Source organism: Schistocerca gregaria, chromosome 2, assembly GCF_023897955.1.
Source record: "Schistocerca gregaria isolate iqSchGreg1 chromosome 2, iqSchGreg1.2, whole genome shotgun sequence".
Lineage (NCBI taxonomy): Eukaryota > Metazoa > Arthropoda > Insecta > Orthoptera > Acrididae > Schistocerca > Schistocerca gregaria.
The window spans coordinates 1,001,274,163-1,001,296,669 of record NC_064921.1 but is presented as its reverse complement, the minus strand read 5'-3'; the positions used below and the strand labels follow the sequence as shown (position 1 = coordinate 1,001,296,669).

Here is a 22,507-nt window from a genome sequence, read left to right as displayed (position 1 = left end):
AATGGGAGATATTATACTGCGTGAAGAGTTTGACAGAGCACTGAAAGACCTGAGTCGAAACAAGGCACCGAGAGTACACAACCATTCCATTAGAACTACTGACGGCCTTGGGAGAGCCAGTCCTGACAAAAATCTACCATCTGGTGAACAAGATGTATGAGACTGGCGAAATACCCTCAGACCTCAAGACGAATATAATAATTCCAATCCCAAAGAAAGCAGGTGTTGACAGATGTGAAAATTACCGAACGATCAGTTTAATAAGTCTCGGCTGCAAAATACTAACGCGAATTCTTTACCGACGAATGGAGAAACTAGTAGAAGCCGACCTCCTGGAAAATCAGTTTGGATTCCGTAGAAATACTGGAACACGTGAGGCAATACTGATCTTACGACATATCTTAGAAGAAAGATTAAGAAAAGGCAAACCTACGTTTCTAGCATTTGTAGACTTAGAGAAAGCTTTTGACAATGTTGAGTGGAATACTCTCTTTCAAATTCTGAAGGTGGCAGGGGTAAAATACAGGGAGCGAAAGGCTACTACAATTTGTACAGAAACCAGATGGCAGTTATAAGAGTCGAGGGGCATGAAAGGGAAGCAGTGCTTGGGAAGGGAGTGAGACAGGGTTGTAGCCTCTCCCCGATGTTATTCAATCTGTATAACGAGCAAGCAGTAAAGGAAACAAAAGAAAAATTCGGATTAGGTATTAAAATCCATGGAGAAGAAATAAAAATTTTGAGGTTCGCCGATGACATTGTAATTCTGTCAGAGACAGCAAAGGACTTGGAAGAGCAGTTGAATGAAATGGACAGTGTCTTGAGAGGAGTATATAAGATGAACATCAACAAAAGCAAAACGAGGATAATGGAATGTAGTAGAATTAAGTCGTATGATGCTGAGGGAATTAGGAAATGAGACACTTAAAGTAGTAAATGAGTTTTGCTATTTGGGGAGCAAAATAACTGATGATGGTCGAAGTAGAGAGGTTATAAAATGTAGACTGGCAGTGGCAAGGAAAGCGTTTCTGAAGAAGAGAAATTTGTTAACATCGAGTATAGATTTAAGTATCAGGAATTCTTTTCTGAAAGTATTTGTATGGAGTGTAGCCATGTATGGAAGTGAAACATGGGCGATAAATACTTTGGACAAGAAGAGCATAGAAGCTTTCGAAATGTGGTGCTACAGAAGAATGCTGAAGATTAGATGGGTATATCACATAACGAATGAGGAAGTATTGAGTAGGATTGGGGAGGAGAGAAGTTTGTGGCACAAATTAACCAGATGAAGGGATCGGTTGGTAGGACATGTTCTGAGGCATATAGGGATCACCAGTTTAGTATTGGAGGGCAGCGTGGAGTGTAAAAATCGTAGAGGGAGACCGAGAGATGAATACACTAAGCAAATTCAGAAGGATGTAGGTTGCAGTAGGTACTGGGAGATGAAGAACCTTTCACAGGATAGGGTAGCATGGAGAGCTGCTTCAAACCAGTCTCAGGACTGAAGACCACAACAACAACAACAACCATACCAAATAACACGCTATCCACACTCATAGAGAGAAATAAAGCAAAACATTCATAGTCTACCCGATTGCAGAGAGGAAAGGATTAATTCTGTATACATTGTCACTCACCAATTTACGATGTCAATGGCGCAATTCCATCCAGTCATCGGAATCGGCGTCAAAACTCTTGTCTTCGTCATCATCATCATCATCGTTAAGAGAAATCATTTACTGTTCGTCTTCATTTATAACGCCATCTATAGTCTGTACTTCTCTTATCAAATTTAGCTACATGGTCTACTTTTTTCCTCCATGAGGCAGTGTCTACCGTAACAAGACCTTCCCGTAGCAGTCTTTCCACTTCTGTTATAGTAAAAGTCTTGTTGTTACTTCTAATGTACGCCTTCACTTCACTCCAAACCAATTCAATTGGATTAAAATGACAGTGATAAGGCGGTAGTCTAATTACCAAGTGATCCTGTTCGCTTTCAATTTCACCTACACCGTATTTAGGCGTCACAGGCATATTTTGTTTCACGAGCGAGTATTTCGGCAGTTGTGTCATGCTCATGTCCGCAGCAGTGTCTCTCGCCTGCAATCACTGCACCATTGCTTCTTTACGGTCACTACTGGGGGGAGTTTTATCTAAAATCACGGAATGGTACGGTGCATTGTCCATCCCAAAAACGGTCGGAAAACTAAATTGGAGCAACAAGTTTTTAAACCACTGTAGAAACCGTGGGTGGTCCATATCCTCATGATAGTCACCGGTTTTTTTCGATCGATAAACTAGAAGCCCTTCAAGCACAAAGCCATTTGAAGATCCTGTATGGGCTACAATTATTCGTGATCCTCTTCCTGTTGGCTGATGACCGCTGCTATTCGGAGTATCATCTGTCCAGCATTTCTCAACTGATTCTCCAGCGTTGACGCAGGTTTCGTTTAACCATATGACTGAGTGTAATGACCTTTCCTACAATTTTGTCTAAGAAAATGATACGAGCTGCAACGACATGAGCTTTTTCTAGTAACAGTTTTCGTCCATCTAACTTTTTAAAACGGAGGCTAATACTTTTTAATATCATCTTAAGTGGCGTTTTCCCCCCTGAGAAAAGTTCATTTTCTTTTAAAGAAATTAGCAACTTCGCTATTGTGGGGTATTATTTCCTTTTATTATATCCGTATATGTGCCGACGAATTGCATCGGATTGGAAAGAATCAATATCTGTAATAGGACGAGGCTGATCCTTTTTCTTGCCCGGAGTACTTAAAAAAATAACATTTTCTTCTACAGGGGCTTGCTTCCATACTGTTTATTTCACAGTCTTGTCAGTCTTGAAGTAGCACCCCTTTCCTTATAACTGTTCTTTCACTGAGTCCTAGAGTTTTCGAGGTAAGCTCAAAAACTTTATCGGCAGGAATCGACGAATGCCCATGAACAGAAACAAATTCTTTCATTGCTCGTAAAACTCACGCGTCCTCCGTAGCAATTCCAAAGCCTGACTATCTAACGGCACTCCAAGGAGCGACGGCTTGTCGCTTGGTGAACGACATCGTTTTAGAGACATTGTTAAAAAAAAACTGTAGTCGAGGCGGTAACAAGAAAACAGATGGGATTCGCGCACTAATATACAATGTTTACACGGAAGCCGGCAACGTGGTAGCGTCGACGCCGGAACCGGCTTTTGTTCGGTGCTGTTATTGGTTCAGAAAACGCGGCGCCTCCCGTTGCTCACTTGTTTGATATACTACCAACTGTACGGCGCTTGGGGAGTGACCTTGAAGTGACGTGTTTCAGCGGTCCGGCAATAGGAAGCGCATCAAGAGATGTACTACACGAATAGATGTTGCGAGACAGAATGTACAGGAATGACATTAGCTGCAATGCTGTTTAGCCTTACCTGGCAGGCAGCTGACCGCCTTCTCCTCGTCGGAGCACTTCTGCGTCAGCCACAGGTAGTCGAACCACTTGATGACCTTCACCTGCAGGTGGCTGGGCACCCGCCTCATGCGCATGTACGTCTTCACCCCGTCCAGTTTCGCTGCGAAAACACAAGCGTCCGTCGTAAGAGCTCCTGTTAGTGCAAGTTAAACTACACCACTGGCCATTAAAACTGCTACACTACGAAGATGACGTGCTACACACGTGAAATTGTACCGAGAGGAAGAAGATGCTGTGATATGCAAATGATTAGCTTTTCAGAGCATTCACACAAGGTTGGCGCTGGCGGCGACACCTACAACGCACTGACATGAGGAAGTCTCCAACAGATTTCTCGTACACAAACAGCAGTTGACCGGCGTTGTTGCCAGGTGAAACGTTGTTGTGGTGCCTCGCGTAAGGAGGAGAAATGCGTACCATCATGTTTCCGACTTTAATAAAGGTCGGATTGTAGCCTATCGCGATTGAGGTTTATTGTATCGCGACATTGCTGCTCGCGCCGGTCGAGATCCAATGACTGCTAGCGGAATATGAAACCGGTGGCTTCAGGTGGGTAATACGGAACGCCGTGCTGGATCCCAACGGCCTCGTATCAATAGTAGACGAGATGACAGGCATCTTATACGCACGGCTGTATCGGATCGTGCAGCGACATAACGTTCCCTGAGTCACCAAAGGGGGACGTTTGCAAGACAACAACCATCTGCACGGACAGTTCGACGACGTTTTCGGCAGCATGGACTATCAGCTCGGAGACCATGGGTGCTGTTCCCCTTGACGCTGCATCACAGACAGGAGCGCCTGCGATAGTGTACACAACAACAAACCTGGGTGCATGAATATCAAAACGTCATTTTTTCGGATGAATCCAAGTTCTGTTTACAGCATCATGATGGTCGCATCCTTGTTCGGCGACATCGCGGTGAACGCACATTGGAAGCGTGTATTCTAAAATGTAGGCTTTCACGGCCGGGAATATCATGCCCATTATAATTATCCGGGCTGTTATGCCGTGGTCGGTTGATGAATTCTGGGAATCACCACAGAATTCATCAACCGAACACGGCACAACAGCCCGGATAATTATAATGGACAAGCGTCATCGCCATCCTGGCGTATCATCCGGCGTGATGGTACGGGGTGCCATTGGTTACACGTCTCGGTTACCCTTCGTTCGCACTGACGGCAGTTTGAACAGTGGACGTTACATTTGATATGTGTTACGACTCGTGGCTCTACCCTTCATTCGATCCCTGCGAAACCCTACATTTCAGCAGGATAATGCACGACATTATGTTGCAGGTCCTGTACGGGCCTTTCTGGATACAGAAAATGTTCTACTGCATCTCTCACCAATTGAAAGCGTCTGGTCAATAATGGCCGAGCAACTGGATCGTCCCAATACGCCAGTCACTACTCTTGATGAATTGTGGTATCGTGTTGAAGCTGCTTGGGCAGCTGTACCTGTACACACCATCCAAGCTCTGTTTGACTCAAAGCCCAGGGGTATCAAAGTTGTTATTGCGGCCAGACGTGGTTGTTCGGGTACTGATTTCTCAGGAACTATGCACCTAAATTGCGTGAAAATGTAATCATACATCTGTTCTAGTACAATATATTTGTCCAATGAATACCCGTTTATCATCCTCATGCCTTCTTAGTGTGGCAATTTTAATGGCCCGTAGTGTACATAGCCCAAGTGAAACTGTATAATAGGACACAAAAACTGAAGCACCAGTCATAGTAAGAAAACAATCTTAATCGGGTTTTTTATTTATTTAGTGGCGATTAGTTTCAGCCCATCTCAGGGGCCATCTTCAAAGCGAATATACTGTGAAATTACAATATATATCTTTGACAAAACTAATGATAACCATCTGATAAGAGTAGATTACGTAAGTATAATGATTTACCCTCTGATCGACTGCTGGTGGCTTCACGTCTACAGAGGTGTGGCAGAAGACTGTAAAGAATTTACCTTATGCCTGGGTTTATATGGCAAGCTATGAGCACGTGAGTGCTCTTATCAGATGGTTGTCATTAGTTTTGTCTAATTCGCCCTGAAAATGGCTCCTGCGATGGGCTGAAACCGATCGGCATTGAATAAATAAAAACACGCGATTAAGACTGTTTTCTTAATACTAAGTTAATTTTATATCAATCTCTGTTACTCCACAACCATGTTGACCAAACATCGTTCTTCTTTTTGTTGGAACAGGTCCACCATATTTTTGCCGAAACTGGTAGCACATAAGTTCATAAAATAAATTTCTACAATGCATACGGCTGTTGGTAAATTATTGCATCAAGAAAAGTTATCGCTACAAACAACCGTGGTAATTTTTGAAGAAACAGTAAAGAAAACGACAGTCTTACAGTTCAGGCTTTCACTGCCGGTATATACGTAATTGCTGACATTTGTTTTATGCGCCTTATGCAGTGGTCCGAGGTTTACATCTCTGTCTAACGTTTCGTCTTCCTGTGCTGTAGACATCTTTAGTGCCTATAACATTTCAGAAAGCACATACAGTCTCAATAATACTCAGCAGGCGAAACTTTTTATAAACATCGAAGCAACGATAGGTTCGTGAAGTCATCAAACTGATGCAGAAGATCGCGCAGTCTAGCCTACTTGTGTTCCGGAACTTTATTTTGCACTAAGGCCCACAACTTGCGTAATTTCAATGTTTCTTATTTTCTGATTAAGACTTTTTTTGGAATTTCTTTGGAGTCTCTGTACAGGCTAACATAGGAATGATTAGACGATAAAATCGATGTTTCAGAAAAACGAGTTCGGTGGTGCCCTGGTCCCAGTGCATTATCTTTTACTGTCGATTTATCCGTGTTGCCCACACGACAATTGCTCTTGTGTTCCTTAAGGTGAGTGTGAATGGTTCTTTTTGTAGTTCGTACCCTCGACTGCGTTTGCAAAGCATTTTATTTAACTTAATCCTGCTGTGGCAAGCGGCGGACGTAGGTCCTTTGTAGGGTTTAAACATTCGCACAACTTTCTTGTTGGTTTAAACACTGTGTCAGTACTATGTCTTTTGAGTACTCTATTCATCCGATATGTGATCTCTTCTACCAAGAGCACTTGTAGCGTATTTTTATAGGGAAAAATTTGAAGCAGCAGACCTGAAGGTCTGCTCGTGAAGGAACGAAATGGTTCAAATGGCTCTGAGCACTATGGGACTTAACATCTATGGTCATCAGTCCCCTACAACTTAGGACTACTTAAACGTAAATGACCTAAGGACATCACACAACACGCAGTCATCCCGAGGTAGAGAAAATCCCTGATCCCTGCGGGAATCGAACCAGGGAACCCGGGCGCGGGACGCGAGAACGCTACCACACGACCACGAGCTGCGGACGTGGTTCCGATAAGTTGTTGACCCTTTCGTTATATGGCCTCATGGGCAAAGAGAGCTCACAATTTCTAAATTTCCTCTGTGTTATTAATTTTAATCCAAAGTTCGCTATGGAAGAAGAGAAAGAACGTCAAATTTCAAAATTTGAATAAACGCGAACTTAGAAAACCCGACGGAACTTGAGGGCACGAAGTCTTCAAAGAGCTCACCCACACGGATAGATACCTTCACAGAAATTTCGTCACCATCACAAGCAGAAAAGAGGAGTTATGAAAACATTGGTGGACCGGGCGAACGAATCTGTAGATGATAGTAGCTACTAGAAGAAAGAGGTCAATCACTTAAGAACTGCCTGAAGAAGAAATGGCTACTCTGACGAAGATGATAAAGAGGACACTTCAGCATAAAAGATCTGGAGCTTGTAATGAAAAGACTTAACTGAAGAGAAAGTTTTCGTCACAGATCGCACAACTGAGGACACCGTGTTGACAGAGCCAAGATGGAAGATGCGCGGATCTTTGAACAATACAAAGGACCTATGACCGCCATTTGCGACAGCAGTTGTATATACAATTCCTTGCAATTGCAGTCAGGTGCACGTGGGAACTATGAAGAGAAGCATTAACACCCGCTTTAAGAAACACAAGAGCAACTGTCGTTTGGGCAACACGGATAATTAGACAGTAGCAGGTCACGCGGGGGTGGGACCAGCGAACCACCAAATGCATCTAAGCATCTAGTATGTTCGGATGTACAGAGGGGCCGTAGAAATGCAAAAACAGGAAAGTAGTTATAGCAGAAGAGAAGAAGAACTGAAAATAGGTTGTGTGCGTACGAAATAAAGATCGATAACACACGTCGGCGCGACTTCGTGACCTTAGGCACTGCTTTGAAGGTATCAGGAACCGACTGTGTTGTAGATATAGATTATTTGAGATTGCAACTGCTTTCGGAGTTGTTAGAGCCTCTGATGATGTTTGCAGCATTGGAAGATAAAACGTTAGCCAGAGAAATATGGCTTGGACCACGGCCTAATGCCAATAAACAAAAATCTCCAAAAACAGAATGATAATCGTTTATTTACTGGCGCATTCTTGCGTATCTCGCAAATGCAGTCCACATTATTAAAAACAGCAATAGCCCGGAATGATTTCACTTCCATATACACTTGTCTGTATAGACAGATTAATGATCCGTCCGTCATGATTCCTTAGCGTACATCCACTATACTAGGTTGGTGCAAGAATTGGTTACAGTTTTTCATAAGTTTCTTAAACACAGCAGATACACATAACATAAACTTCAGTAATCAATGATAAATTCTCCTTCACTATTTACAAAAATCTGCCAACGCTGAGGTAACTTCTCGATTCTACGACTGTAGAAATCACATGGTTTTAAGGTGACGAACTCACGGAGCCATGCTCGGAGCGCATTTTGATTCGGAACGGAAGCTCCTTGAGATTTCCGCGCGGGGTAGCCGTGCGGCCCAAGGCGCCTTGCCACGGTTCACGCGGCTCCTTCCGTCGGAGGTCCGAGTCCACCCTTGGGCATGGGTGTGTGTCTTGTCCTTGGCGTAAGTTAGATGAAGTAGTGTGCAAACATAGCGACCGATGACTACAGTAGTTCCATAGAACTTACCATAAATTTCCAATTTCCTTGAAGATTGTTTGATACAGAGCGGGAAAGGTGAAAATCTGAGGGCTCCAAATCAGGTGAATAAGATGGGTACGGAATGACTTCCCAACCCAACTCATGTATAGTGTTTTCTGTGAACCTAGCAGAATGCGGACGGTCGTTATCGTGTAGAAGCATCAATTCACGCAGTCTTCCTGGTCGCTGCGATCGGACCGCGTCTGCAAGGCGTCTCAGCTGTTCACAATAAACGCCATCAGTGATGGTTACACCTCGGGAAAGCAGTTCGTAGAACATCACACCGTCGCGGTTCCACGAGATGCATCTCTTTTGGATGCTCGCCGGTCTTTTACGGGTAGTTGCTGCTTTGTATGGGCTCAATTATTTCTTTATTTTCCTTACATTAGCATAAAGACACTCTTTCTCGTCACCAGCAACGATACAGGACAGCAATGTTCGCAGTTGTTCACGAACCAATTGATGAAGAGCAAGGAATTTTTTTTTTCTGGTATAGGCTTGTAGCATGCGGTAAACATACACACGTTTTTTGATCTTTTCGATTGTATGCAAATGTCGCACGATGGTGTAATGATCGCAGTTCATCACATTTGGCATTTCTGGAATATCATTGTGGATTAACGCGTTTAAACGATCGTCATCAAACCCCGAAAGTCTTCTGAACGTGGAGAGTCACTAATGTCAAAACGAGAAGACCATTTTCTGGCAGTGCTCAGTCCAGTGATGTTATCCCCATACACGGCGCAAATGTTTCTGGCTGTCTCTGCTGCTGTCACATCTTTATTGAGTTCAAACAGTGAAAAATGTCGGAAATGATCCGATGCCGGCCGCGGTGCTCTAGCGCTTCTAGGCGCTCAGTCAGGAACCGCGCGACTGCTACGGTCGCAGGTTCGAATCCTGCCTCGGGCATGGATGTGTGTGATGTCCTTAGGTTAGTTAGGTTTAAGTAGTTCTAAGTTCTAGGGGACTGATGACCTCAGAAGTTAAGTCCCATGGTGCTCAGAGCCATTTGAACCACCTTCAGTGTTTAGATTCAAATTTGGAAAGTTCCCATTTTAGAAAACCTTTCATAATTTTACTGTAGTAATAACTTAAAGAATTTCAAGTAGATATTTATGTTTTGCGTTAGGGTGAGTGTGAAAGAGAGTACTTGTGTGGGTGTATGTGGGACATTCGCCATATAAAATTTTCAGTTTGTAATACTCTATAGGAACTCCCAAGTGTTCCAGCTTTGTATCGTGGGAGCGAATCCACCACTGGTTCCCCTACTAGTTATTACTACAGTAAAATTATGAAAGGTTTTCTAAAATGGGAACTTTCCAAATTTGAATCTAAACACTGAAGGTGGTTCAAATGGCTCTGAGCACCATGGGACTTAACTTCTGAGGTCATCAGTCCCCTAGAACTTAGAACTACTCGAACCTAACTAAGGACATCACACACATCCATGCTCTAGGCAGGATTCGAACCTGCGACCGTAGCGGTCGCGCGGTTCCAGACTGTAGCGGCTAGAACCACTCGGCCACTCTGGCCGGCAACACTGAAGGTGCTATCATATATTTTCAAATGACTTTTTGTTGTAACTTCCAAATTATGACAGTTATTGCCTTCAGATTGTGACAGATTGTACCTTTACACAACAGAAGGTTATGTGCCTAATATGAAGTTCCTCAGGCTATTTCTAGATCAGTTCCAGAGAATGTAACTACTCTGTAACCGCCTCCCCGCTATATTCACACGCTGCAGTCACGCCATATAGTCATGACGCACGTCTGCAGGACACAGCTCGCCCGTTGCAGATCCTACAAGATTATGACTGCTTACACTGGGGCCCACATACATTCATACAAGAAAGCTTTATTAGACAAACTGGCGATCGCACCCTAGCTGCGGCGCCTCAAGTGAACTACAGCTAAAAAAGTTGCAATCGAAGAATAAACCCGTAGCAAACGGTACCCAACACAAAAACGAAGACGCTAAGAAATTATTCTCCAACCTAACTACTTTGCCAACAGACTCTTACAACGGTGAACCTCAATTTCTCGAAAAAATCCTCAGAAGTGCGTGGTACTAGAGCAGATACATCCAAGTTTGTATTATCACTGTGGATAACGTGAGCAAAATCGACGAGCCCTAGGTTGCAATGAGTGATCTGTGCTTGTTAAACAAATATCGAACGCTCTTGAGCGATGTGTACGCCAGTGTTAAGCGGGCTGTGCCGACTTTGGAAGGCCGAATGAACCGGCCACCGCCGGCTGGCGACTGAAATGCGATTGCAGTCAGAGGCGGCCAGCCCCGCTGTCGATTGTCCCGCCTCATCTGGGCGCCGCATTACCTGCTGTTGGGACAGCGACGGCCTTCATTAGTTGCCGGGCGTGTGTGCGCAGAGCTGGCGGGCTGTTTGACAACAGCGGGCAAATAGCGCTGATATGCGACACGGCCGCCGCGCGCAGGCTTAACTAACAAATGGAAATACGCCGCAGCAGCGGCGGCGGTGGGTCCCCTGCTGTGCTTGCGGCATAGCAGCCGGCGTGTTTTACTGTACGGTCTTTACCTGCACAGGTCTGCACACTCAAGCCTGTGCATACGCAGCAGAAACGTGCGTGAAAAACATAGACAGAATACAGGGCTTGTCAGGAGGAGAGGTACGTGCTTTGAGAGTAGTAAAATATTAAATTAAAATAACTGCCATTAAATGAACAGCAATAAATGCCAATAAGGGGTTATTATCAACTGATAATAAATTGATGTAATTGACACCACATGGTAAGTAGGCTGTTAAGGTTTTTATATTGGTAACACCACGTAGCGCTCTGTATGAAAATCACTGGCTGTGCTGTGTGCAGTCTGTGGCTGGTTTGCATTGTTGGAATTTCCCATTGTAGTGTTGGGCAGTTGTCTGTTAACAGCGCTTAGCGTTGCACAGTTGGAGGTGAGCCGCCAGCAGTGGTGAATGTGGGGAGAGAGATGGCGGAGTTTTGAGAGAGGATGATCTGGACAGTAAACTTGTAAGACTGGATGTCATGAACTGATATATATATATATATATATATATATATATATATATATATATATATATATATATATATATATATAGGGTGTTTCAAAAATGACCGGTATACAAACTAAACGAGCAGCGATAGAAATACACCGTTTGTTGGAATATACTTGAGACAACAGTACATTTTCAGGCAGCAAAACTTTCGAAATTACAATAGTTACAATTGTCAACAACAGATGGCACTGCGGTCTGGGAAACTATAGTACGATATTTTCCACATATCCACCAAGCAATAATATGGCGTAGTCTCTGAATGAAATTACCCGAAACCTTTGACAACGTGTCTGGCGGAATGGCTTCACATGCAGATGAGATGTACTGCTTCAGCTGTTCAATTGTTTCTGGATTCTGGCGGTACACCTGGTCTTTCAAGTGTCCCCACAGAAAGAAGTCACAGTCGTTCATGTCTGGCGAATAGGGAGGCCAATCCACGCCGCCTCCTGTATGTTTCGGATAGCCCAAAGCAATCACACAATCATCGAAATATTCATTCAGGAAATTAAAGACGTCGGCCGTGCGATGTGGCTGGGCACCATCTTGCATAAACCACGAGGTGATCGCAGTCTCGTCTAAGGGAGTTTGTACCGCCACAAATTCACGAAGAATGTCCAGATAGCGTGATGCAGTAATCGTTTCCGATTTGAAAAATGGGCCAATGATTCCTTTGGAAGAAATGGTGGCCCAGACCAGTACTTTTTGAGGATGCAGGGACGATGGGACTGCAACATGGGGCTTTTCGGTTCCCCATATGCGCCAGTTCTGTTTATTGACGAAGCCGTCCAGGTAAAAATAAGCTTCGTCAGTAAACCAAATGCTGCCCACATGCATATCACCGTCATCAATCCTGTGCACTATATCGTTTGAGAATGTCTCTCGTGCAGCAATGGTAGCGGCGCTGAGGGGTTGCCGTATTTGAATTTTGTATGGATAGAGGTGTAAACTCTGGCGCATGAGACGATACGTGGACGTTGGCGTCATTTGGACCGCAGCTGCAACACGGCGAACGGAAACCCGAGGCCACTGTTGGATCACCTGCTGCACTAGCTGCGCGTTGCTCTCTGTGGTTGCCGTAAGCGGTCGCCCTACCTTCCCAGCACGTTCATCCGTCATGTTCCCAGTCCGTTGAAATTTTTCAAACAGATCCCTTATTGTATCGCTTTTCGGTCCTTTGGTTACATTAAACCTCCGTTGAAAACTTCGTCTTGTTGCAACAACACTGTGTTCTAGGCGGTGGAATTCCAACACCAGAAAAATCCTCTGTTCTAAGGAATAAACCATGTTGTCCACAGCACACTTGCACGTTGTGAACAGCACACGCTGACAGCAGAAAAACGACGTACAAAATGGCGCACCCACAGACTGCGTTGTCTTCTATATCTTTCACATCACTTGCAGCGCCATCTGTTGTTGAAAATTGTACCTACTGTAATTTCGAAAGTTTGTCCGCCTGAAAATGTACTGTTGTCCCAAGCATATTGCAACAAACGGTGTATTTCTATCGCTGCTCGTTTAGTTTTTATTGCCGTTTCAAATACACCGGTTATTTTTGAAACACAAACACTATTAAGGTAAATACATATATAATGACTTTTGAACACCATTAAGGTAAATACATTGTTTTTTCTGTATCAAAATCTTTCATTTGCTAATATGCCTATCAGTAGTTAGTTCCTTCAGTAGTTTGAATCTTTTATTTAGCTGGCAGTAGTGGCGCTCGTTGTATTGCAGTAGTTCGAGTAACGAAGATTTTTGTGAGGTAAGTGATTGATGAAAGGTATAGATTATTGTTAGTCAGGGCCATTCTTTTGTAGGGATTTTTGAAAGTCAGATTGCGTTGCGCTTAAAATATTGTGTGTCAGTTTAAGCAGCCATTTATAATTTTTCTAAGGGAACGTTTCAACATATCTGTGTTGCATGAAGTAATAATTCATTTAGATACGTAAAGAATATCTAGAAATGCTGGTCCTACTATAACTCAGTTTAAAAGGTGAAAATTGGTAATATTCAGTTGCAGCTTAGGTGCGATAAATCGGCGTAATCACTTTGGTAATTATGAATTAGCGTAAGTAGAAAAAGCTGCTTTTTTTTGAGATGTTTATTTAATCACGACAGGCCTGTTTCAGCACTATTGTGAAGTTAAACACTTCCGCTAACCACCAAACTCCCCAGAAGGTAGGAGACGAGGTATTGGCAGAAGTGAAGTTGTGAGTACGGGGCGTGAGTCGTTCTTGGGTAGCTCAGGTGGTAGAGCACTAGCCTGCGAAAGGCAAAGGTCCCGAGTTCAAGTCTCGGTCCGGCACATAGTTTTAATCTGCCATGAAGTTTCCCCAGAACATTACTGAGCATATCTTGGATGCCTCGCCACGTGCTATTCAGAAGAGATCTCCACCTCTTCGTATTCTTACGGAGTTATGGACAGCCTTGCAGGATTCATGGTGTCAGTTCTCTCCAGCACTACTTCAGACATTCGTCGAATCCATGCCACATCGTGTTGCGGCACTTCTGCGTGCTCACAGGGGCCCTACACGATATTAGGCAGGTGTAACAGTTTCGTCGGATCTCCAGTGTATAATTCCCTCACCACCCTGCTGTGGGTTGAATGTGTTATTGATCCAACTCCCTACTTGGTCGCCTCCATAACAGAATTCTGACATCATCTACAAATATGCTAAATTTACTTTCATCTGTGTACAGTACCATGTTCCAGAAACTTGTTTTGTTTATTATATGCGCTGATGTAAGTTTTTCTTTGGGGACACTAACTCTATAGCCTGCACTACTTCAGATATGACGAAGAGCCCTTCGTGTGATTTCCTTCCCGACCTGGTCATTAACAAGCGCTAACAATACAAAAGCTGTAAATTTATAATATTTTTGACATGTTTATTAATACATTTAGTTCTCTTTGTGTTAGTTTCTGTGATCGACCTCGTCTTCCTCTGATAATGAGAGTATCTATTTCTCTAAATCGCGATACTATGAACTACACAGTTGCCTCGTTTCTTCCAATAATATTAGTTACATTTGTAAATGATTTTTCGGTTCCATATTTGGAGGTAACTTTTTGACTTTCCTCTACGGTTGTTTCCTTCCTTTTATGGCCCATTTTGCTGCTGCAACGCTATTCACTGCATATCAGAACTAATATGCACGAAATACAGCTTGCTACTGAAGACGTTCCTTGCTGCAAATTTTCGTCACTTGTTTTTACCTTTACATTTCTAACAGTGTATGAATACTTTATTTTCCAGTGTGTGAAGCCAGGTGGAACAGAATTTTTATTTACTTTCAGCAAGACGCTAACTTAGTAACTCTTTTTCCTTTTACAGATTAGGAAGGGTACCCTTTACTCTTAATTTAACAAATTACATCTAAGATTCTCATCTTTACTTCTAATAAATGAAGTTATTCTACGTGGACAAAGGCATATGAATAATTTTCTCCATGGCTGTATGTCCTATTACTAACTGTTTCCGACGGAACTAATGGAAACATCGGGGAACAGGTTAATAAAGGAAACATTGTGCTCTAATGTTTTAGTTGTGTACATTTCCCCACCAAAAACGTTCAAAAAGTTCACCGTCAACTGCAATGCATTTTGCAGCTCTTGTAGACAGCTGCTGTGTGGCTGATCTGAGCTCCATCGTACGGTCCATTACTTGATCAAACGCATGTAAAATACGAGCGAGATGTTCCTCCTTTGTGTCCTTTCTGCACTTGAAGACGTCGCTCTTAAGCCAAGCCCACAAACAGTAATCTAATGGGGTGAGATCGGGTGACTGATTCCACGGCGATCGGTCCAACGCCCAGGGCACGTTTCACTGAGATACAGCGTCACTAGCCATGCGGAATGCGCAGCATCTCCGTCGCTCTGAAAGTACATACGACGTCTTATTGCCAAAGGAATACCCTGCAACTACTCTGGTAAAATATTTCGAAGGAAATCAAGATACTGTACTGCATTAAGACTTGTATCTGAAACAAGTGGACCGATGAGTTGGTAATCAGTACTACCGCATCACACGTTCACTGAGAAACGTCGTTGAACATTTGTTTCCAAACCGCCAAACAGGCTTTCATTTGGCAACGCGTGGGAGTTGAATGTGTTATTGATGCCATTGCGGCTAAATGTCGATTCATCAGTTAACAGAATACATGAAATGCAGCGTTCACTGGCAGTGATCCACTGACAGAACCCCTTTTGTATGGCGTCATCCCCTATACGCAGATGTTGCGCATACTGCCGGTTTTACGAATGTAGGCCCCGCTCGTGTACGCCGGCCGTGGTGGCCGAGCGGTTCTAGGCGCTACAGTCTGAAGCCGCGCGACCGCTACGGTCGCAGGTTCGAATCCTGCCTCGGGCATGGCTGTGTGTGATGTCCTTAGATTACTTAGGTTTAAGTAGTTCTAAGTTCTAGGGGACTGATGGTCTCAGCAGTTAAGTCCCTTAGTGCTCCAAGCCATGTGTGAACCCGCTCGTGTACAGTGCGCATCACTCGTCTTTGTGGAATACCGAGCCGTGCAGCTGTCTACATCTACATCTACATCCATACTCCGCAAGCCACCTGACGGTGTGTGGCGGAGGGTACCCTGAGTACCTCTACCGGTTTTCCTCTCTATTCCAGTCTCGTATTGTTCGTGGAAAGAAGGATTGTCGGTATGCTTCTGTGTGGGCTCTATTCTCTTTGATTTTATCCTCATGGTCTCTTCGCGAGATATACGTAGGAGGGAGCAATATACTACTTGACTCTTCGGTGAAGGTATGTTCTCGAAACTTTAACAAAAGCCCGTACCGAGCTACTAAGCGTCTCTCCTGCAGAGTCTTCCACTGGAGTTTATCTATCATCTCCGTGACGCTTTCGCGATTACTAAATGATCCTGTAACGAAGCGCGCTGCTCTCTGTTGGATCTTCTCTATCTCTTCTATCAACCCTATCTGGTACGGATCCCACACTGCTGAGCAGTATTCAAGCAGTGGGCGAACAAGCGTACTGTAACCTACTTCCTTTGTTTTTGGATTGCATTTCCTTAGGATTCTTCCAATGAATCTCAGTCTGGCATCTGCTTTACCGACGATCAACTTTATATGATCATTCCATTTTAAATCTCTCCTAATGCGTACTCCCAGATAATTTATGGAATTAACTGCTTCCAGTTGCTGACCTGCTATATTGTAGCTTCTAGAGCTGGTGGCTGGTCTGCAGTCTACCATTCCAGCTTCACTAAGATGTTGTTGGGTGAGACGTTCACGTACAACACGCATGATGGGGAACGTATCATCCTCGTACGATCTCTCAGGCACTCAAGTAAATACCCTGCTATCCAGAACTCTGCTATTACGAAATCGCCTTTCGCATTCGATGACAGCGGCTCTGGAATTCGCATTGCAAAAACCGTAGACAAAGATCATGTTATCATACTCCGCGTGTTTGAAGACCTGTGACGTTTTCACTACAGTGGCCGGCACTGTTTTGACTGTACACGTAACAACACTGTAGTGCAATGGTGCAACGCCTGTAGTAGTGAGACGTGAGGTAAACAATGTGTATACTTGCAGGACTCGTCGCCACACACCTGTAAGTGAAGTGTGCAATGAAATGGTCACTAAAGACAGAACTACGTAGCTTAATGTCACTTTGGTTGTAAAAGCAGGTGAGTCTTGATGAAGGACATACGACTGCCGCCTGTGATTTTCGTGCAGCTTTACTGTGCGTTGAATATACTTAAGAAAAGGACAAATGTTGACTCGAGGTTTTTTGGTCAGAATCACCAATACTATTACCCCTTGAAGCATGCATTTTTCCTCTTTACTCACCGCATATTTGTTTAAGATATTATACGTCTAAATCACATCTATACTCGGTGAAGCGGGAACTTTGCCTTGTGCCACGTTTTAATCTTTTTCCTCTTTCTTTCACGTATGTAATTAATGTAATCTTGTCATCGATGTCATTTTGGGGAGCGATATGTATGTGGCTGTAACATATGTTTAGATTCCTCACTTCAAACTGATTGTGGAAACTTTATAAGTAGTCTTTGACGGGTTAGTTGGGATCTATCTTGAAGTGCTCCAAGTTCAGGTGTTTTTGAATTTCCGCGACACTTTCACATGGATCAAATGAACCTGTAATGCTCGCGCTTCCCTTCGTTGTATACGTTCAACATTCACACAGAGTACTACTACCTGTTACAATATTACAACTAAGCAGTACTCGAAGATATATTACACGACAGTTGTCCAAACCATCTCCTTCGTACACAGACTGCACCAACACCTGACTTACCTGACTGCCTCTGTGTGATCATTCGATTTTATATGCTTGAAAACTGTTAGAAACAGTATTTGTATTACTTGTTGTATTCATATTATACAAAAGGTATATTATGCATTTCAGTGTTTAAGAATTGCACGAGTTTACGAAGATTTGAGAAGCAAGTAGCCAAACATTCTACCACTTCAAATCTTCTTAAGAGCTTACTGAATATTTGCGCATTTTTTCGAGATAGTACTTCATTATAGATCCGCCTCCGTATCTAAGTGATCATCGCAGCTGACTGCCACGCGGATAAACTGGATTCGAGTCCTGGAGCTGCCAGGTATTTTTCATTGGTGGGAGGATTGAAACAGGGTGCCCTCAGACTCGTGGTGCCAATTGAGTAGCTACGTGACCGACTACCAACTGTCTTTTTTCAGTCATTAGTCATCTGACTGCTTTGATGCTGCTCGCCACTAATTCCTCTCCTGTGATATCATCTTCACCTCATATTAGCACTTTTCGACCTACATCCTCAATTATTTGTTGAATGTGTTCCAATCTCTGTCTTACTCTATAGTTTTTACCCTCTACAGCCATGGAAATTGCTTCCTGATGTCTTACAAGATGTTCCATCATCCAGTCCCTTCTCCTTGTAAGTGCTTTCCACATATTCCTTTCCTCTCCGATTCTGTGGAGAATCTCCTCATTCCTCACCTTATCAATCCATTTAATTGTCAACATTCTTCTATAGTACCACATCTCAAATGTTTCGAAGCTCTTCGGTTTTCCCACTAACTACCATACAATGCTGAGCACCACACGTACACTATCAGAAATTTCTTCCTCAAATTACGGCTTATTTTTTTATATTAGTAGACTTCTCTTGACCAGGAATGCCCTTTTTGCCAGTTCTAGTCTGCTTTATCTGCCCTCCTAGTTCCGTACGTCGTGGGTTATTTTGTTGCATAGGTAGCAGAATTCCTCAACTTCATCTACTCCGTGATCACAAACACTGATGTTAAGTTTCCCGCGGTTCTCATTTCTGCTACTTCTCATTACTTTCGTCTTCCTTCTTTTACTCTCAATCCATATTTTGAACTCATTAGACTGTTCACTCCATTCAGCAGATCCTGTAATTGATCTTCACTTTCTCTGAGGATAGCAATGTCATCGGCGAATCTTGTCATTGATAGCCTTTCTCCTTAAATTTTAATTCCACTCTTGAACCTTTTATTTACGTCATTGTTTCTTCGATATATAGGTTGAACAGTAGGGGCAGAAGAGTACATTCCTGTCTTATCCCTTTTTTGATCCGAGCCCCTTCGTTCTTGATCTTCCACTCTTATTGCTCCCTCTCGGCCGTTGTACATACTGTATGTTACCTGCATTTCCCAATAGCTTACCCCCTACCTGCCTCAGAATTTCGGATACCTTGCACCATTTGACATTGCCCAACGCTTATTTCAGGTCGAAAAATCATATGAGCATGTCTTGATTATTCTTTAGTCTTGCTTCCACTATCAACCACAATGCCAGAGTTGCCTCTCTGGTGCCTTTACCTTTCTTAAAGCCAACCCGATCGTCATCTAACTCATTCTCAATTTTATTCTCTAATCTTCTGTATATTCTTCTTGTCAGTAACTTGGATCCATGAGCTGTTAAGGTGACTGTGCGATAATTCTCGCAGTTAGCTGACTAACGTCTTAAGCTTAAGCCTACTCTTCATCACTACTATATTGTGATCTGAGTGCATATCTGCTCCTGGGCACATCTCGCAATCCAGAACAGATATTAGCTATTACTAGCTGAAATTTATTGCAGAACTCGTCTTTCACCCCTCGTATTCGTAGTACTAAGTCCATATTCGCCTGTAACCGTTTCGTCTTCTCCTTTCCCTAAAACCGCATTCCAGTCCTCAATGACTATTAGATTTTCATCTCCCTTTATGTACTGAATTACCCGTCCAATATCCTCATATACTTTACCCATCTCTTCATCTCCAGCTTCTGACGTTGGCATGGATACCTGAACTATCGTTGTCAGTGTTAGTTTGCTCTCAGTTCTGGTGATAAAACCGTATCACTGATGCATTCACACTAACTCACTCTCTGCCCTACCGTCCTATTCATAAGGAATCCTACTCCCAATATACAATTTCCTGCTGCTGTTGATACTACCCTACACTCATCCGACCAGAAATCATTGTCTTCTTTCCCTTTAACTTTACTGCTCCCCTCTACATTTAGACTGAGCCATACTATTTCCCTTTTCAGATTTTCTAGCTTCCTTACCACATTCAGACTTTTGACACTCCTCACCCAGACTCGTAGAACGTTACATTTTCGTTGATTATTTAGTCTTTCCTTATGGTCACCCCCCCCCCCCCCCCCCCCCCCTCCTCCAGAGATTCTCGTGGGACTAGTCTGGAATCTTTTGGCAGTGGAGAGAAAGTCATGACACTTTTGTCAATTGCAAGCCACATGTCCTTTGGATACACGTTACATGTCTTTAGTGCAGTGGTTTCCATTGCCTTCTACATCCTGATTCCGTTGATCATTGCTGATTCTTCCACCTTTAGGGGCAGTTTATCCACTTCCACGACTGTCCCCTGAGCTTCTGTCTGCTCCTCCGCCCTCTTTGCCAAAGTCATTGGTTGAATGCGGGTGACTTCTTATGCCAGAAATCTTCAGCTGCCATTGTTTAAGCGGTGGTGGGGTTCGATTCCAGGACCAAAGACATTTGGATTACTAATAGAAAATGCCACCTGTATACCATGGCCATGGGTACACATCAAGAAACCTGATGAATACTGTGCTGCCCCCATACCTCTCCATATTACAACCAATGACGCCGTTGGTGAAAGATGACATTGCAATTGGTAATCACTAATGGGCCCGCCGGAACTTATGGACAAATTTACGTTTCCTTCGCTCTAATTCAGTGGGCACTCTGAAAAACAGTCTGAGGTTATCATAAGTAAGGTTACTAATATGCTAATAATGATCAAAGGTACCCACACACTTCACTGGGGCACGTGTGTAGTACTTTACATCTGTCGTGGATTTTCAGTTCAAGATAATACGCTCCTCCCTGCCTACCAAGAAATCCTTTCAGGATATCATGTGATACATATTTGTTTTGTATTGTAGCTGCAGGATATGTAACAAACTTTGTTTTCGTGAAGTACACCCAGCTCACAGTGTACTTGTGTGGATTAAAGAGCACCAGGATGGGTTTGCTGTACTACCCTGGTCCCCATACTCCCAGATTTACGAGGTGCATTCAAGTTCTAAGGCCTCCGATTTTTTTTTCCGGACTGGAAAAAGATAGAAACATGCGCATTGTTTTAAAATGAGGCGGCGTGCATTGTCAATACGTCCCAGAGATATCAGCACCGTACGGCAGATGGAATTTTACCGCCAGCGGCGAGAATGAGAACTATTTTAAATACTTAAAATTGCGAAGTTTTCCTTACTTGAACAGTGTGCAATCATTCGTTTTCTGAATTTGAGTGGTGTGAAACCAATTGAAATTCATCGACAGTTGAAGGAGAAATGTGGTGATGGAGTTATGGATGTGTCGAAAGTGCGTTCGTGGGTGCGACAGTTTAATGAAGGCAGAACATCGTGTGACAACAAACCGAAACAACCTCGGGCTAACACACGCCGGTCTAACGACATGATCGAGAAAGTGGAGAGAATTGTTTTGGGGGATCGCCGAATGACTGTTGAACAGATCACCTCCGGAGTTGGCATTTCTGTGAGTCCTGTGCACACAAACCTGCATGACGACCTGAAAATGTGAAAAGTGTCATCCAGGTGGGCGCCACGAATGCTGACGGACGACCACATGGCTGCCCGTGTGGCATGTTGCCAAGCAATGTTGACGTGCAACGACAACATGAATGGGACTTTCTTTTCGTCGGTTGTGACAATGGATGAGACGTGGATGCCATTTTTCAATCCAGGAACAAAGCGCCAGTCAGCTCAATGGAAGCACACAGATTCACCACCATCAAAAAAATTTCGGGTAACCGCCAGTGCTGAAAACATGATGGTGTCCATGTTCTGTAACAGCGAGGGCATAATCCTTATCCATTGCGTTCCAAAGGGCACTACGGTAACAGGTGCATCCTACGAAAATATTTTGAAGAACAAAGTCCTTCCTGCACTGCAACAAAAACGTCCGGGAAGGGCTGCGCGTGTGCTGTTTCACCAAAACAACGCACCCGCACATCAAGCTGACGTTGCGCAACAGTTTCTTCGTGATAACAACCTTGAAGTGATTCCTCATGCTCCCTACTCACCTGACCTGGCTCCTAGTGACTTTTGGCTTTTTTCCAACAATGAAAGACACTCTCCGTGGCCGCACATTCACCAGCCGTGCTGCTATTGCCTCAGCGATTTTCCAGTGGTCAAAACAGACTCCTAAGGAAGCCTTCGCCGCTGCCATGGAATCATGACGTCAGCGTTGTGAAAAATGTGTACGTCTGCAGGGCGTAGAAGGGAGAACCGATAGAGGTACTCAGAGTTCCCTCCGCCACACACCGTCAGGTGGCTTTCGGAGTATGGATGTAGATGTAGATGTAGATTACGTCTAGAAGTAATGCCAGTTTCATCGATTTCGGGTGAGTAGTTAATTAGCAAAAAAATCGGAGGCCTTAGAACTTGAATGCACCTCGTAAACTCAGTCGTGAATCTGTCAGTTCATCTCAACTG

At 43.7% G+C, this 22,507-nt stretch overlaps 1 protein-coding gene across 1 annotated transcript in view; it reads right to left on the bottom strand.

The window, feature by feature from the left end:
* Positions 1–22,507, bottom strand: part of LOC126336082 (potassium/sodium hyperpolarization-activated cyclic nucleotide-gated channel 1) — a 1,174,950-nt gene that overhangs the window by 184,067 nt on the left and 968,376 nt on the right. Inside the window, exon 8 of the mRNA XM_049999562.1 lies at positions 3,407–3,547. Coding sequence (XP_049855519.1) covers positions 3,407–3,547 — 141 coding nt within the window. The remainder of the gene's footprint in view (positions 1–3,406; positions 3,548–22,507) is intronic.